This window comes from Barbus barbus (genome assembly GCF_936440315.1).
Source record: "Barbus barbus genome assembly, chromosome: 21".
In the NCBI taxonomy this organism is placed as follows: Eukaryota; Metazoa; Chordata; class Actinopteri; order Cypriniformes; family Cyprinidae; genus Barbus; species Barbus barbus.
This window is the reverse complement of record NC_136749.1, coordinates 30,754,208-30,772,142: the sequence shown is the minus strand read 5'-3', so window position 1 is coordinate 30,772,142 and position 17,935 is coordinate 30,754,208. Positions and strand designations below refer to the sequence as shown.

The 17,935-nt window shown below is 40.1% G+C and overlaps 1 protein-coding gene across 1 annotated transcript; it reads right to left on the bottom strand.

Annotated features, from left to right (window-relative positions):
• Positions 1–1,472: 1,472 nt before the first annotated feature.
• LOC306887722 (tripartite motif-containing protein 16-like) lies at positions 1,473–15,751 on the bottom strand. Its single transcript, XM_079445709.1, has 6 exons — positions 15,098–15,751; positions 10,385–10,480; positions 10,068–10,304; positions 4,306–4,465; positions 4,118–4,165; positions 1,473–3,896 (listed from the first exon to the last, which is right to left on the bottom strand). Exons 1-6 carry the CDS (start codon positions 15,740–15,742, stop codon positions 3,355–3,357), a joined length of 1,728 nt encoding a protein of 575 aa, XP_079301835.1. The 5' UTR covers positions 15,743–15,751; the 3' UTR covers positions 1,473–3,354.
• Positions 15,752–17,935: the final 2,184 nt, after the last annotated feature.

Below are 17,935 nucleotides of genomic sequence, written 5' to 3'. Positions count from 1 at the left end.
CAGAAAACCTCAAGGATCACTGAACACATGTGTTTCCTGTTTTCTGGTTCTGTGTTTGAGGTACTCAGTGTTGGAGAGTAGTTAGTTACATGTAACAGAATTACATAATTTAAATACAAAATAAATGTAATTGTAATTAGTTACAGTTACTAAGAAAAAATGTGTAAATAAATTACAGTTACTTATGAAAATGTTAACGATTACTAATGGGGTTACATCAGATTTTTTTCACACACACAAACACACCCACATATGGACTACGGTTTAAAGGTTTGTAAAAGATTAACAGTTGAAAACATTACAAATTTAGAAGTAATCTAAAAGTAATCAATGTAATCAGTTACATTACTTTAATAGAGCAATTGAAATAGTTACAGTACTTATAGGGTAACTTGCAATATGTAATCTAGTACATTTCCAAAGTAACGTTACCAACACTGGAGGTATGTGTGTGTGGCAAGGCAAGTATTCTATCTGCTTTTGGCCCCGGTTGGGATGTGATTGGTGAACCAATGAGGTGTAAGCAGCCATATTATTTAAGGACTCTTATTTTGAGGGGTGTGCTGGTGTCCTGTTGATTCTGGGTTCTCCTCTTCCTGGAGTTCTCTGTTCTGTTCAGGTAGGCGAAGACTCCATTGTCTGTGAATGGCTTGAAGCTAATCTATGCTATTTATAGTCTGATTAGAGTGGGGCTGGTGTCGTCGGCATTGTGGCAAGTTTGTGGTGGAGTTTGCTTACAGGTATGCTTGGTGATTGTATTAAAATTTTCAATTGTTTGTGGTGGTGGTATTTATTGTGTGTTGCTCGCAGTAATGGCGACCAAAAGCGGGTGCGTGAGTGCTATCCGGTACATTGAGTTATGACACTTGTTGAAGTAATCACTTGTTGGAATAGCCATATAGCTTTGTGTTGGTCTTCGTTCGTCTTTGTTTTGTGTAATCTACTATGTGCTATTGTCAAGAGAATTTTACTGCTTTGTTATTCTGGTGCCATTCAGGCACTGCTATCCGCTTCTGCTGCATCTTGTGCTGTTAGGAGACCTTAGTACTGGAATCACTTCATCTAGTGTCTGTCTGTAAACTTAGTCGGATCATTCTTTATTATTCATTGTAATTTTCTTTTGTTACTTTTGGTTGATGCGCTTCTTATTTCTTTTTCCAAGAGCCAGTGAGGACTCTGTGTGGAGCAGAGGAGGCTAGCCGCTTTCATTTGGTGGCGTGTGTCACAGGGTGCCGTGTGTGTTGGTACGATCTCCTTTACAGTGTGTGTGTGTGTGTGTGTGTGTGTGAGGTGTTTGTGGTGTGAATTTAGGTGGGTTCAGATGACCTCCCGAGCTGCAGCCGGCCTGCCCTGTTCCCGCTAAGCCTGGCACTGGAGCATTACTTTAATAATCTTGTGGCGCGTTTCTTGGGAGAGAGGATTTTATTGACGCTCTTATAATAAAGTGTATCTTTGTATTGATACCCACGTCTCACTAGGCAAGGCAAGTTTATTTATATAGCACATTTCATACAGTGGTAATTCAAAGTGCTTTACATAAAAGAAAGTGAAATAGACATTAAAAATCAATAAAAACATGGAAATAAAAACAAGGAATTTTAAAATGATATAGAAAATGATTATACATAAAATTCATTGCAGTCAGTTCGGACATATAGCACAGTGCTCATTCAACAAATGCACAGCTAAACAGATGGGTTTTGAGTCTTGATTTAAATGTGGCTAATGTTTTAGCACATCTGATCTCTTCTGGAAGCTGGTTCCAACTGCGGGCCGCATAATGGCTAAAAGCAGACTCCCCTTGTTTTGTGTGAACCCTTGGTGTTTCTAACTGACTCGATCCTAATGATCTGAGTGGTCTGTTCGGTTTATATTCAGTGAGCATATCAGCAATATATTTAGGTCCTAGGCCATTGAGTGACTTATAAACGAGTAAAAGTACTTTAAAATCAATCCTAAATGTAACTGGAAGCCAGTGTAAGGACATGAGGACTGGTGTGATATGCTCAGATTTTCTGGTTCTAGTCAGAATCCTGGCAGCAGCGTTCTGGATGAGCTGCAGCTGTCTAATGGTCTTCTTGGGAAGGCCGGTGAGGAGACCATTACAGTAATCCACCCTGCTGGTGATAAAGGCATGAACCAGTTTCTCCAAGTCTTGACTGGAAACAAAATATCTAATTCTTGCAATGTTTTTGAGATGATAGTATGCTGATTTAGTTACTGGTTTGACATGACTACTGAAACTAAGGTCTGTCTCCAGAATAACCCCAAAATTTCTGACTTGATGTTTAGTTGTTTGACCCCTAGAGTCAAGGTATGCATTCACCTTGAGAACTTCATCTTTGTTTCCAAATGCAATGACTTCAGTTTTCTCCTTGTTTAACTGAAGAAAGTTCTGGCACATCCAACTGTTAATTTCATCAATGCATTGGCAGAGGGAGTCAATGGGGCTGTAGTCATTTGGAGATAAGGCTAAGTAAATCTGGGTATCATCAGCATAGCTGTGATAGGCAATTTGGTTCTTCCTCATTATCTGACTTAGTGGGAGCATATACAGGTTAAACAAGAGCGGTGCAAGAATTGAGCCTTGTGGGACTCCACATGTCATGGCCGTCCACTTAGACTTATGCTCTCCTATACTCACATAATAACCTCTCCCTTCTAAGTATGACCTAAACCATTTGAGTGCCATTCCAGAAAGCCCGACCCAGTTTTCCAGTCTCTCTCTAACAGACATTGGGATTGCTTATGAGACATTGTTGACATTACGGCTGCTCGAGCGCAGAGAAAATTAGAGCACAGCATACAACCACTGAGGGTGGAAACTATAGCAATGCAGGGCTGTCAATCAAACCCGGTGGCCCGGCCCTAAACAATATGACGTCACACTGCGTGAGAATCAAAACGGCAGGCCTAGTGAGACTGATTTGGTTTAAAGGGGATTAAAAAATGAGGAGTGGGTGGATTTTTATCATTGTAAGTGGTTGTGTTCACACACTGCCAACACACATTTATGTCCAAACACCATGTAAAAGTGGATTTTGCATAATAGTGCTCCTTAAACTATTTGGTTTTGAATACAGCAACAACTTAACTGAACATCTTGTGTACTGTTGAATATGAGTTGTGTAACCAACTGTTCAATGTGAGACGTCTTCTGTGTGTAATGTTGTGTTTCTGATTGTCATTTGTTTGCTTATTTATTAGATTTTATTTTATTACACTATGCACATAAAGGATTGCATTCAATTTCATTGTACTTGTACAATGACAATAAAGATATTCATTCATAACATCTCACTGTTACTGATTTATCATGCAGCTCAAGTATTTTGGGTGGAATATCTCATCAGTCTATTCTGATTCATCAAAACTGATGAGTTTCACTGATGATCCTTCATGAACATTAAACCCAGGATAGAGGGTCTGAGTGAATGTGGTCTGGACTGTGTGGATGAGGCTCATTGTGTCAGAGACGCTGTAGAAGGACAGAGTTCCTGCTCTGTGATCCACAAACACTCCTATTCTCCTGCTGATGGACTCTACAGAGAGAACAGTCCGTATCTTATTGTGCCAGAATGTGCATCTGGAAGGAGAGCAGAACAAACTCCAGGACTGATCATTAGATCCAAACCTACACTCATTACCCCGTCCCTTCCTGCCAATGCTCTCATATGACACTGATATACGCACACCTTTATTTCCACTCCACTGCAGCTCCCAGTAACAGCGTTCACACACACTTTCTCTACACAACACTTGACGAAACACATCAAATCTGTCTGGATGATCAGGATACGACTGGACTGTTTTAGCCTCAGTAATCACTCTGTTGCTCTCAGACAGACGGAGGTATTTATGCGCTGTGTTCAGATCCAGAGTGAACTGATAGGAATCTGATGGAGATAAAACACATCAGAATCAGGAATTATGAATCTGTTTGATCTTTTCATGTAGCTGAACTCTTCATGTTCACATCAGTGTCTCAGTACAGATGACCAGATATCCTGTGCAAATCATCATCTACATCATTAATTATATAACTCTTCTTTCCTCCTCTACAGAAGAACATGAACACACTCAGTGAGTTTTTCTGCTTGTTTTCTTACTGACTTACATTGTAGGAAGTCGTTCCTGGTCCTGGGAACAATGTTGGTGAATGTGACTGTGGAAATGAACAGACATGAACAGTGTGATTCTCATGATCCTGCATTCATTCCTAAGACATTTCTAATATGATGTTCTCCATGATATGAGATGATGATGGACTGGTTTCTGAGAGCAGATGAATCTCCAGGACTTTACCTCTGTCTGAGATCTTCTTGAGCTCCTCTTTGAAGAAATCCTCTAGTTTGTCTCTCAGCTGACAGACAGATTCTCTCAGATCATCAGAAGAGAAGAGAGAACTGAAGGGATTGTCATTTCCATCTGTAGTTTCAGGAGGTGCTGAGAGAGACTGGAAACTCTACAGAAAACAGAAATCAAAACTCATCAGCTTCACCCAATAACCTGCACCAACATCAGATTTGACTGATCTCTAGTACAGTGGCATAGCCCCGAGGGGTTAACCCTAACCCTCAGATTTCTGATGGCCTAAAAAACCTTTTAAGCCTTTATCACACTTCCGCGTTCGAAAAGCGGAAGATTCAAATAGTAGCGCGGGGCCGTTCACATGTTGCGCCTAAAAACGCGTGGAAAACGCTAGGTGCATCGCTTTCTCCTTCTTTCAAAGTGCTCTGTAGCTTGTGCTAAGCAACCAAGACCCGTGCTCTCCATGAGAGATGGGTATAAACGGGGGTCGGAGCCAGCTTCAAATGGGTGGGACATAAGCTGCAAGTGGGCTGTACAAACCAACAGAATTTGATTGGTTTGTTTAATGTCATTTGGGTTGTAGTATCGGTTCATGCTCCTGGTGGCAGTAGTGGGCGACTTTTGATGTGATCCGTCAAAAAAATTAAGAAGACGACTTTCAGCATAATGGTAGATGAGTGGAAAAGGTAAGTGTGTTGTAATTTTTTTGTTTGTTTTGTACAACATTTTCTTAGTACTGTTACACACAGCTTACAATGTGCCTGACAATATAATTTTTTCTACAAACAACTACAATTTGCTCTGCAGGTTATGGATACCAGAGACCATAAGCAGGTAATGTAATTTTTAACGTTTTTGACTGCACTTATTTATAAAGTGTAAATGTCTTAAACGTTTGTAAATAGTTTTCTAAAGAATAAGGGCAGTTGTTTACATTTTCAAAAGTATTAGAACACATTCATATCTCCTAAAACCTCCTAATTCACAATGTAACATAATTCAAACATAGTTTAAATAATATATATATATATGAATATGAATAAATATGAAATATGTTATAGGATCACTTTTTTGTCTAGTTGTGGTTTTCAAAAGAAATACTTTGTCTAAAAATAGTAATAAAGTCTAATTTACTTGGCCTCATGTCATCCCTTGGGGCTTAAATGTTCTGGACACCATTTACTTGCATAACATAGACCTACAGAGCTGAGGAATTATCCTTGAAATGTTTGTACATGTTCAACAAGGGAAATAAAGTTATGCATATCTTGGATGGAATGGGAAGAGAGTTTTAAATTTGGGTCAACCCTAATGCTCATTGTGCTTCTTGTGCACTCCAGGTTATGTCGGGAAGGACAAGCGACGTGAGCTGCATGGAATTTACCACTGCATGCAAGTCTATTGTGCTGAATGAATGTTTGTACATAATTTGATTAATCAGAAATAAAATCATTTACCCACCCTGAGATTTCAAATTAATTTATGGATTTGTGTAACATGTTCTGAAGAACATTAGTCTGTCATTTGCTGTAATTTGATTTAAAAAACTATGCAAAAAAAAAAGTGCAGTCCAGTGGATGGTAACAGCTTTCTTTATCACGCATTTACCTCCCGTGTGCAACTGCATCTCACTTTAATATGTTCCTTGGTAGGCTACTGTAGAAGAAATGTAGAACTAAAATGTAATATCCAAAAACATTGTGACATCCCAGGACTTGTATAAGTGGGAGTGTCCCTTTTTGTGTATGTGCTCTGTTTGTTTTGCTCTTTTCTCTCTCTCTCTCTCTCTCTCTCTCTCTCTCTCTCTCTCTCTGTCTGTCTGTCTGTCTGTCTGTCTGTCTGTCTGTCTCTCTCTCTCTGTGTCTGTCTCTCTCTGTCTGTCTCTCTCTGTCTGTCAGAGGAAATGTTTGGGAGATAAAAGGCTGAGATGTGTGGAGGCTTGGAGCAAGAGTCCCTTTTGCTGGCGGTTTCTTTTGTGGTTAATGTATTGTTGATAAAAGTATTGAAAGCTTTTTAATCCTCTTGTGGGAGGTTTCATTTAGCCCAAACATGTGAGTATTGTACTTTTATTAAGACCAAGATTTGTTTTGTTTCTTTTTTTTTTTTCTTTGTGGGAAGCTGTAGGGAGGTGGTTGCCATTTATTTTGTTTATATTTTTTTTCTCCTGTTTAAGGATAGTAAGGGAGGTAGGGTAGCATTTGGTACTTTTTTTGTTTGTTAGATTAGGTAAGTTTCTTTTGAGAGTTAGTATGTTCTGTTTGTTATGTTGGCCTTGACCCCTCCTGAAGTTTTGTTTGCTTCCTTGTGTTGAATATATCTTATATTGTTTTGTATCAATTATGGTGTTGCGTGTGAGTCAGTAGAAGGCAAAAACTCCCTCCATTCCTCCACCATTTTCTTTATTGCTCCTTCCCATCCCTAGACTGGGGAAGGTATGTAATAATATGCTTGAATTGCATTACAGTTAAAGGATTTAAAATGACACCATCAAGACAATGGCAAGTTGTAAAGATGTGATTTTAATGTTTACAGTGAATGATATTGTATACACAATAATGACAACTGTATAAATTTCAATTTAAAATACTATGAAAATGTGTTATTTATATATATTTTTTTAAACTAAGATGAAATCCCGTCTACTTGCGGCAAAAACTCCTCCCACTTGCAGGTTTCCAGACTGCAACAATAACTACTCGCTCTGCTACTAAATTAATTGAAAATGTCTATCCCTGTACAGCTATGATCAGCTGTTCCTCCATCTCGGCTGAGCTTTCAATGTTGTTAGGGGAAAGGATGAAGCTGATTGGTTAGTTCTTGTCACATGACCCCTTCTTTCTTTTTACTTTTACTTACTGCCGTGTGTTCATTTGAAATAACAGACTTGAGAGCGCAAAAGATGCGAAAAGAACTTCCGCTGCAGACTCTATCTATGGCTGTGCCCATAGCAAGGCATTGTTGTGGATTATTAATGTAGAATTCAGCACAGATAAGTCTTCTAAAGACACCAATCTCACCAATTAATTGAGTATTATGAAACCAAGGAACATTTGTCAAGGTATCCCGATGCGTATTTCGTAACTTAAACAGAAGCGTGCGAACCATACTGTATGTGTATTCTTCACTGTCTGATCACCTTATTTCATTACAGAACAGCGAGAAAACTATACAAACAACATATCACATTAAAAAGTATTACAATTAGCCAAAGCTTAAAACATTATTTACGACTGAAGGCTGTATAGAAGGATTTAACTAAAGGTTTAGGGCAAACTTGTTGTATTAAATATAATGCTCACATTTTTCATGCACTGACTTTATTATTTAAATAAATAAATAGCCTATTTCCAGCCCATAGACGATAATTAAAAATAAGTTTGATCATCTTAATTGAGTTATATTCTCCGTGATTGCGTGCAATGATTGAATGTCATTATACTGTGAACAAGAAGGGGCGGTTAATCACAATAAATATAATGAAAAAATAAACAAAATAATATTAAAAATAAAATAAAATCAGTTTGAGTATTCCTTTGGCAGTAAATTGAGCCGCGTGCTTGTGCCGACATGAGTATAAACCAGGCTTTAACTGTCATGCAAAATAAGCCCGCTGCTATTCAGCTTCCACACGCTGCACAAACACTTGGAAACAAGCACATTTAATATTGACATTATAGCCTACATGTAATATAGAGCGACCCCCTCATTTTAAGATTTTGATGAACGTTACTCAGAATTAGTACTATTACGTTCACTGATTTCACTGTAATATAATGAATCATAAGCAAAAATTTGTACAAATTTCCTGGGGTATTTCCTCCCAGATCTGGACCAGGGCATCACTGAGCTCCTGGACAGTCTGAGGTGAAACCTGGCAGCGTCGGATGGACCGCAACATAATGTGCCAGAAGTGTTCTATTGCACTTAGGTGAGCCGAGCATGGGGGCCATTCAATGGTATCAATTCCTTCATCCTCCAGGAACTACCTGCATTCTCTCGCCACATGAGGCTGGGCATTGCCGTGCACCAGGAGGAACTCAGCACTCACTGCACCAGCGTAGGGTCTGACAATGGATCCAAGGATTTCATCCCGATACCTAATGGCAGTTAGGGTGCCATTGTCTAGCATGTAGAGATCTGTGCGTCTGTGCGTCCCCTTCACTGACCCACCACCAAACCGGTCATGCTGAACGATGTTACAGGCAGCATAACGTTCTCCACAGCTTCTCCAGACCATTTCACGTCTGTCACATGTGCTCAGGGTGAATCTGCTCTCATCTGTGAAAAGCACAGGGTGCCAGCAGTGGGCCTGCCAATTCTGGTGTTCAATGGCAAATGGCAATCAAGCTCCACGGTGCCAGGCAGTGACCACAGGGCCCACTAGAGGACGTACGGCCCTCAGGCCACCCTCATGAAGTCTGTATCTGATTGTTTGGTCAGAGACATTCACACCAGTGGCCTGCTGGAGGTAATTTTGTAGGGCTCTGGCGGTGCTCATCCTGTTCCTCCTTGCACAAAGGAGCAGATACCGGTCCTGCTGATGGGTTAAGGACCTTCTACAGCCCTGTCCAGCTCTCCCAGAGTAACTGCCTGGAATCTCCTCCATGCTCTTGAGACTGTGCTGGGAGACACAACAAACCTTCTGGCAATGGCACGTATTGATGTGCCATCCTGGAGGAGTTGGACAGCCTGTGCAACCTCTGTAGGGTCCAGGTATTGCCTCATGCTACCAGTAATGACACTGACCCCAGCCAAATGCAAAACTAGTGAAAAACCATCAGAAAAGATGAGTAGGAAAAAAAAATGTAAGTGGCCTCCACCATTCCTGTTTTGGGGGTCGTCTCATTGTTGCCCATCTAGTGTACCTGTTGTTAATTCCATTAAAACCAAAGGAGATGAAATTGAACAACCCCCTCTGCTAATTAACTGACCAGATCAATATCCCAGGTGTTTAAGGCTACGTCCACACGAAGCCAGCTTTCCTTATCCAATCTTTTTTTTCCCCTCAAGAAATATCTGCATCCACACAAAACCACGAAACCGACACAAAACGATGTAGTATACATGCCAGACCAGCATGTGGCGCTGAAATTCTGCCACAAAGATACACTAAAACCGGAGAAGACGACTAGGACTATTTGCATAAACCTTGCACGTGGTACACAAACGAACATGGAACAATACATTTATTAATCTGTGTTAATGTTAGTTAATAAAAAGACAATCAATTAGTGTTCGTTCATGTTTTTGTTGCTGTTACGTGACGTAGCTGTGTCTGACGACATCATCATTTGACAAAATATACGGATTCGCTGTCCACATGAAAACGCAAGGGTGGCGTTTTCAGATTTATCCACTCTGGGACCCGGTTGGAAAAAAATATTTTTTATAAATAATAAAACACCGGATCTGTCTGGACAAAACGCCTATACGATACAAAATGTATGCGTATAAAGCTAAACGCATCTCTGTGTGGGCGGGGCCTAATTGACTTGATGCTATACTCTGATTAAAAAGTCTTCCTTTAATTTTTTGAGCAGTGTATATCTTCCAGAAGAAAGAGCTCAGAAAAATGATTCCTAAGAGATTTTTATAGCCATTTGTAAGCGACAACACTTTCAAATGAAGATGATCAAATGAGAGTCTGACTGATGATTATATAATAAGACACTCATGAAATGTTTCTCTGTGAGTCTCCTGTCACAGCAGGATTTGCTCAAGTCCTCTATGATCCTGTTCTTCTAGATCTGTGTTACCTGCAGGAACTGGATGTGATCCTGTGTGTGTGAAAGCTGCTCCAGCTCAGTGTCTCTCCTCCTCAGATCATTGATCTCCTGCTCCAGTCGCTCCAGTCGTCCTTCAGCTCGACTCACTGCTTGCTTTTCCTGATCTCTGATCAGCCGTATCAGCTCAGAGCAGCTTCTCTCAATGGATGAGCGGATGAGCTCAGTAAAGATCCTCTCACTGTCCTCCACTGCTGTCGGTGCAGAGCGCTGTTAGGACACACAGTTATTCAGGATTCAGTGAGTCTGAACTGAGACTGAGACAAACTTCTCTTCTTCTCCAGACTCACCTTATGAGACTCCACCTTCTCTCTCAGCTGCTGAAGATCTTTCTCTCTCTGCTGGATTCTCTGCTGGAACGTCTTCTGCGTCTCCTTCAGCTGATTCTGCAGCACAAACAGATGATAGTGAATCTCACAGAAAATTACTGGCACTAAATCATCAATGAATCCAGGAAAAGTGGAGCTAATAAACCATTGGCTGTAGGTTCAAACTCCAGAATTGATGATCGGTTACAATCATCAAACATTAATTATTGATGAATATTAAGGCCTGTTTCACTGCAAGTGCAAGTTTCATGAAAGTGAAACTCACACAGACATAGAGCTTCACACTGACAGTGTTTCTGTGTAATTAAGCTGCAGCTCTACTCAGAAAATAAACAGACTATTGCAGGGGTGTCAAACTCATTTTCACTGAGGGCCACTTCAACATTATGGCTACCCTCAAAGGGCCAGTTGCAGTGCTGGAAAGAGTACTGAAAAATTATACTCAAGTAAAAGTGCCATTACCTTACAAAAAAATTGTAGTGTGAGTAGAGTGAAAGTACTTGTCCAAAAAACGTAAAAGATTGGCCTATTTAAAAGTACTCATGATTATTGAGTAGTGAGTACTGAGCTGTGCATTCTACCCCCTTAGAATAAACACTGTACACTGTAATTTATACATGTAAAAAACATTGTGCATTCTGTAACTCACATTATCTTGTCAGAAAGAATGAAGGATATCTATTATCCAGCAGTTTTAATTTTGACTGCCAACTCTTTAAAATACATCAAAACAGCACGGAAACTGTATTCAGTTGAAGAAAAGATTAAAGTTATTCTCAGTAAAATTATCTCCATTTAAATCAAAGTTTGAAAAAATTGATTTAAAATCATGTGTAAGGTCACTAAGACAGCATGCTGTTGTTGCGCACAAAATATGAATAAAATATTCATTAGAATAGTGCATAGAATACAAAATCCACTAAACACCGTGAGATGGGTTAACATGAGAAATTAAAAAGAGCCAATTTCCTATGGTGGCCGAGAGAGCTCAACACGCTGCAAATAGAAAAAACACCTGCAAAATAAGAAAACAATTTCCTCAATTTTACAACATACACACTGCAAATGCTCACAACACAACCAAACAAAGAAATGCACTGCAAATAAAATTTATTTGGTTGTATTGTGAGCATTTGCAGTGTGCTTCTTTACTTGTTTGTGTTGTGAGCATTTGCACCACCACCTGCTGTCAAACTGATGATGTTTTCTTGATTTGCTGGTGCTTTTTCTATTTGCATGTGTTTTCTGAAGTTGCAGCGTGTTGAGCTTTCTCAGCCACCGTACATTTCTCTTCAAAACGGTGCCAGTTTTAGTGTTTTGCAATAAAGAAATGAGAATAACTAAACATGATAATTTATGTTACAATTTTAACATAAATGCACAATGTTCTAGAAGGATGGCATCATGCCCTACCTTTTACACATTTGCTCAAATTGTTATGCTGATAATAAAATTTGTAAGAAAAAAATGCATTGAATAGGGAAGTATTTCTGGGGAAACTTTTTCAAAAGAAAATACACACGCAAACACATATCTCTTTGCTGAACCACAGCTGTCACGATCTCTAGCTGGAGTGCCCGTGAGCTTTGCTAGAGGACACTCCACTCCAGACTCTTGCAACTTTACCCAGGACTCCATTTCCCATAATCCTTTGCACGGACTCATCAATTACATCACCTGTCTCTCATCAGATCTCATCATCAGTTCACAGCCATCTCACATTAGAAGGACTTTAAAAGATGCACACACACTTGAACACTTTACTGGTGATTGAATGTTTAGCTCTTCCATGTTTCCTTGCCTTCGTGTTTTGATTCTTGGACTGTTATCTTGTTTTTGATTCACTGCTGTCTGCCCTGACCATTGCCTGTCTTGTGGATTACTCTTTTGCCTGTGCCTTGGATTATACTGTTTGCTGGTGTTTGACCCTGCCTGTTTTGACTACATTCTCTGAAATAAAGCTTGCACGTCGTCACGACTGCTCCTCCGTTACAGCGGCGGTCTATGTGAATCAGCAGCATCCACAACTGAATGGAACAAAAGTGTTGAACTTGAAAATTGTTTATGTGCGAGTGCACTTGCTAAATTAAGGCGGATTGTATAAAATGGATAAAAAAAAAAAAAACGTTTATTTATGAGCTGCAGTTTTATTACATCATGCGCTGACACATACAGTATTTTAACGCTACGAGTCATAAATAAGGTGCATATTAGTTCTCATTTTCAGTATATTATTTTCAAGCATTTTACAGTGTTCCCAACACACTTTTTCACAGCGCGCATTACGCGCTCAAACTCATAAAGAGTCAAGCAACAACTCTCCAAGTGACTGCTGCAGAATGCACGCAAGGGAGAGACACTGCAGTGCAGATCGCACGTCTCATGTACTTAAGTGAGTGGGAATTTACAGCATTATGAACGTGGCACTTGTGGGAGTTATTAACATTGTACGCAATACCCGCAACCTCACACCAAATTTCAAGCCCTGTACATACAGTAGGCAAGCATATATACAGATCACATTTAGTAAGCAGAAATCTGAAATTTACCTCATCATTTTAGAGGAAGATGCTGATAAGTCGACTGAATTGATGCTTGAAGAATGCACTTCCAGCAGCCACGATAAACAGCAGTTGGCGGGTTAAAGTTTTCTATGCACAATTTGATTTGATGAACGTCACGAGACTGATTACTTTCTCTCTGTCCAATCACATTGATGGATAAAAATAAAATTTAAATAAGCATGTAAGGACCACAAACGGAGGAAAATAGCAGAGTCAAAGTACCGAGCACATCACTTAAAATGTGCTCAAGTAAAAGTAAGGTGCTACTTCACACCCCTGGCCGGATGTAACTGTAAGACAGTGTTACTTCTCTTTAAAATATTGTTAAATAGCTGTCTCTTTATTTTATTATTTCTATTTTAAGTTACAAATATTGTATATGCATTTGCATAGATGTAAAAAATATATGTTATTGCTCTGATTTACGGAGTATTGTGGATTTCTTAACCTGATAAATTAAAATAATCTATGTTAAAAAAAACACAAAGTAAATAAAGACAAACATCATCAACCACAATTCACTACATTAACTTTGTTAAAAACGTTTTTGTTACATTTGAGAGGGGCAGAACTATGGTACAACAAAAAAGTGTGATCTGCTAATAACGTGTGATAGATATGCCATTAAAAAAAAACAAATGAGCCCGGTCTCCTGAAAAAGCGTATCAATAGCATGATTTTCTGTTTGTATTTGACATGCAATTTGTTCTTGACTTTGGCATGTATATGATACGCACGTGTTTGGTGTGCATATGATACGCAATCAGTACTGGAAGTGGTTGTACCCACTCTCCCACCCAAAAAAAATAAAATAAATAAATAAATAAAAACAAACTAAAGTACTAAAAAAGCAATGAATGTATATAGTATTGCAATAAATATATAATTGTTTGCAATTCAATTCACATTTATTTGTATAGCCCTTTTAATGATACACATTGTTGCAAAGCAGCTTCAAATGAATGTTTCTACATTACGTTTTGTAGTTTACAGCACTTTTAATAAAACAATTTTCACAAGTCAAGCTGCAATAATAAACAGGACCACAGGGAGATTTCAGAAGACCACTAAACGAGCTACCTTGACCTGACTGATCCATGCAGAATCACTGAATCACTGACTGCTGTGTAGTCTAAAGCATCTTCAGCCAGCATCCAGTATAAAACACTCGCACTTTTAAGCCAAATTGCTACATACTGAAAATAATAATTTACTGACATCTGTATGTGAATACTATTATCTCCGCCATCTCTGTTGAAATCAGCTGTGTTTCTCTGCATTAGCTTTGTTTGAATGCATTTGTTTACTGGATCCTTGTACTTTCCAGGAATTTACCGGTTGATCTGATTACAAAAATCTGCTTCTTTTCATTTTTATAAGGTATTGATTTCGTCAAACTTTTCTGATTCAAATCGGTAATTAATTATTATTTTTCTACTCTGCAGGCATTCCAGTAAGCGAACGCATTCGAACAGTAAGATAAAAACAGCTCTAATGCAGAGAAAACACGCCCCCTGACATGCTCTCGTGGTCCCCACTTTGAAAACCCCTGGTAGACCGACTCCGCTTGCATTCATTGATGTGATTTGTCGAGATGAGAGGTAATTCCCGGTGCCCCCCCCCCCCCCCCCTCCTGGGTAGTGTGGTTAATATGGTGTCATTTCTAATCACTCAGACACAGACACTGACGCTTTGAATGCAAGGACTGGTAACATGTCAGAAGTGCCAGTACACATGAAAAAGTGCCGGTACACTAAAGACTAAAATATAGAAGAACTGCATACCATCCCTCTTCATGCACTGTGCGCAATGTCTTGGTGTGCATATGAAATGCAGTTTTGGCTTACATGCACCTACTCCACACCCCTAATCCTAACCATTGCGTATAAATAGCACGCTAAATAGAAACAGAAACTTGTGGTATTGATAAGCACTTTCATAATTTACGATATAAAGCAGCATATATTTTTATTTTAAGACAATCATATGCTCTCGTGAGCCACATAAAATGATGCAGTGGGCTGAAAAAGGCCCACGGGCCTTGAGTTTGACAAATGTGGACTATTGGAACACTGCTCTGTGTATTAACTTGATCGCTAGTTTTAAATACCTGTTTCTCTGTCCTCTGTGCTGCAGCTGATACAGTGTCGTGGTTTTTATGTTCATCCATCGTACACAGCACACATATACATTTCTGATCAGTGCAACAGAAAACCTCAAGAAGCTTCTCATGTTTCTGGCAGATCATCTCCTGCAGTCGTCCAGTGGCATCAGTCAAACTGTGTCTCTTTCCTTTAAACCAACTCTCATGTTGTTCAAGGTGATTCTGACAGTAAGAGTTCAGACACATCAGACAGGACTTGGCGGCTTTGTATTTTCTTCCAGTACAGACGTCACACTGCACATCTTCATCTCTAGCATCACAGTCAGCAGGACGTTTCCTCTTCTTCAGTTTCTCCACCACTTCAGCCAGCATGGTGTTTCCAGCTAAAGCAGGTCTTGTACTGAAGGTCTGTCTGCACTGAGGGCAGCTGTAGACTCTCATCTGATCCTCCTGATCCCAGCAGACTGTAATACAGCTTTTACAGTAACTGTGTCCACACTGGATGGTCACTGGATCCTTCAGAAGATCCTGACATACTGGACACATGAACTCATCCTGAAAAATTCTGGCTCTTGCCATTTTACTGCATGAATACGGAGACACAAATGCACAACAGCTCACCTGCACTTCAGTTTCTCTTTCCCTGAACATGTGTTTCCTGTTTCCTGGTTCTGTGTTTGAGTGACGTGTGTAAAATAAATCTGTAAAGCAGGATCCTGTTCCTCATTATATATATGCAGACTTTATGATTATTTAGTGGTTTCCACTTTTTTCTTATGTTTTATATTATAAAAGGAAAATGTGGAAAACTAACCTATTTAATAAAAAAACAAAAAAAGCTGAAGATGATTTAAAGATGAAGAAACACCCATTTACAACAGGAAATATCATAGTATTATTATCTGGGGCCTCATGTATAAAATGTTACGTAGATTTCTGCCTAAATGTATGCGTACACACAAAAGCTAGATTTTGCGTACAGTGGCGAGCTACCCATGTACTCATTAGTATTGTCATGGAGAGGGAGAGGATCTAATTGCCAGGAGGCGGAGTCGGTGAACAGGAGCCACCTGAGAGCCATCAGGCGAAGGGGATATAAACAGAGCAGAAACAAGCATTGGGGAGTCGAGATGTCCCAAGACCAGGCTAACATTGTCTCTGGTTCTTTTCTCCCGTAGGCTCCAGTAATTACTAAGAGACCACACCACAAGGTTCTGACAGGTTCCTACACCTTCACTTCTACACTCCTCACGGCTGATGTTCTGTCTCTCTGGCACCTTGGAGCACCTACACCACGTTCAATATTGTCACTCAGTAAATGCCCCTTTTGGGGATACATCACTGCACTAGTTTTACTATGCATAACTCATCTGCATATAATTTCCATGCATATTCCCATCCACGTGGCACCATGTTTAACGCAGTTAATGGTACAAGATTAGGAAAATATGAGATATGGACTATAAGTGCTTTTTGAGATATCACATTGCTATTCAAATTTATGCAATTTTGCCTGTAAGGTAAAAATATATTTTAGAAAGTTTATAGCCTATATTTTAATGGAAAGAGATAGGCCTTATTATATTTTATTTTGCAGTGTAAATAACTGACTCAACAAAACATTTTGAAAATAAAACGTGCATATCTTAGAGTTTCCTTCAAATTCTATCTTTTAAATATGGGTTTTGTCACAATATTGGAAAGAGCATGAAAGGGGTTATCATTAGGCTACTGTCTGTGCACGACACTTGTGAACAGAGGCTCTACAGTACTGTCATCAAACATATTCAAACCAGCCAATGGGCTGACTGATCAACGAGCGCGTCCTTATGTCTGTTATTACTATCTATGTTCCAAAGCCATCAGACGAAGTCAGGTTCACATCAATGATCATTATTTGACGCGCTAAAATATTTTCTCAGAACATGAGTTTTGCTATTTAGAACACAATTTAAAGCTGAATTGTCATGTACCAAGCAATGCTCGCTGTGATTAAAACATTAAATCACATACCACAGAAAAATACTTTGAAAGCAGCACATCCACTGCAAATATTTCAGTTTGAATTCATAAAAAAACTGTTGTAATTTCTGGATAATAATTTCATGAAATTTCAATGCTTAACTTCATTACTGAGAGTGTCATATTTAATCTAAATATGTATGTCAAATGTAAAACAGACTTTAAAATCATTCTGTTTGCTTCCCTATTTCGTTCACTCCAGTAAAAGAGTGCGTACTGTGGCGGGAGGAGCCAACGACAGACACAGTGGGCGTGGCGTCAAGCCTCGGAGAGGTTTTTTATTAAACAATAAGGGGTAAAATAACGTGTCCAAAGGGGAAAAAGTGTCCAAATAAACGGGGAATCTGGTGTCCTCGTTGTGCCGCGGGGCTAGTGAAGGAGGGTAGTGTTCATCAGGGAAGGGTCCAGGGAAGGGGTGGAGTCCGGTGGCCGCACGCGCTCCCCTCTCGGGGCCAGGAGCGAGTGGCGGCGGCGTCTCGTGCGCGGCTCCTTCCTACTCCTTGGTTCCCGGCGCTTCTGGGGGACTCGACCCGGCATCCTGGCCCGTCAGCCGCCTAACGGGTGCGGCAGTCCTCCTCGACGCTCCCTTCCTGGACCCACGAGGACACCAGCGTGCATGCACGGGGAAGAGACCGGTCTCCCGAGGAGAGGCGCGCTTGGTGTTTAAACGGCGGCGGTGATGAGGCTCTATTCACGTCAGGTGCGCCTCATCACACGCCGCCAGCCCTGCGTGTTCAGCGCCCCTCCTCTCTCACACACCCACTCCCGTCGGGAGCCTGGTGAAGGGCGGCGAATACGGGACGGGGTGGTGATGATGGACAG

Excerpts from the sequence above, each read along its gene's own strand:
- LOC306887722 (XM_079445709.1), bottom strand. The coding sequence starts at position 15,742 with ATGTTCAGGGAAAGAGAAACTGAAGTGCAGGTGAGCTGTTGTGCATTT. Across the intron at positions 10,305-10,384 it reads AGAAGGTGGAGTCTCATAAG|CGCTCTGCACCGACAGCAGT; the intron begins GTGAGTCTGGAG and ends GTGTCCTAACAG. Across the intron at positions 3,897-4,117 it reads CAGGAACGACTTCCTACAAT|ATTCCTATCAGTTCACTCTG; the intron begins GTAAGTCAGTAA and ends TATCTCCATCAG.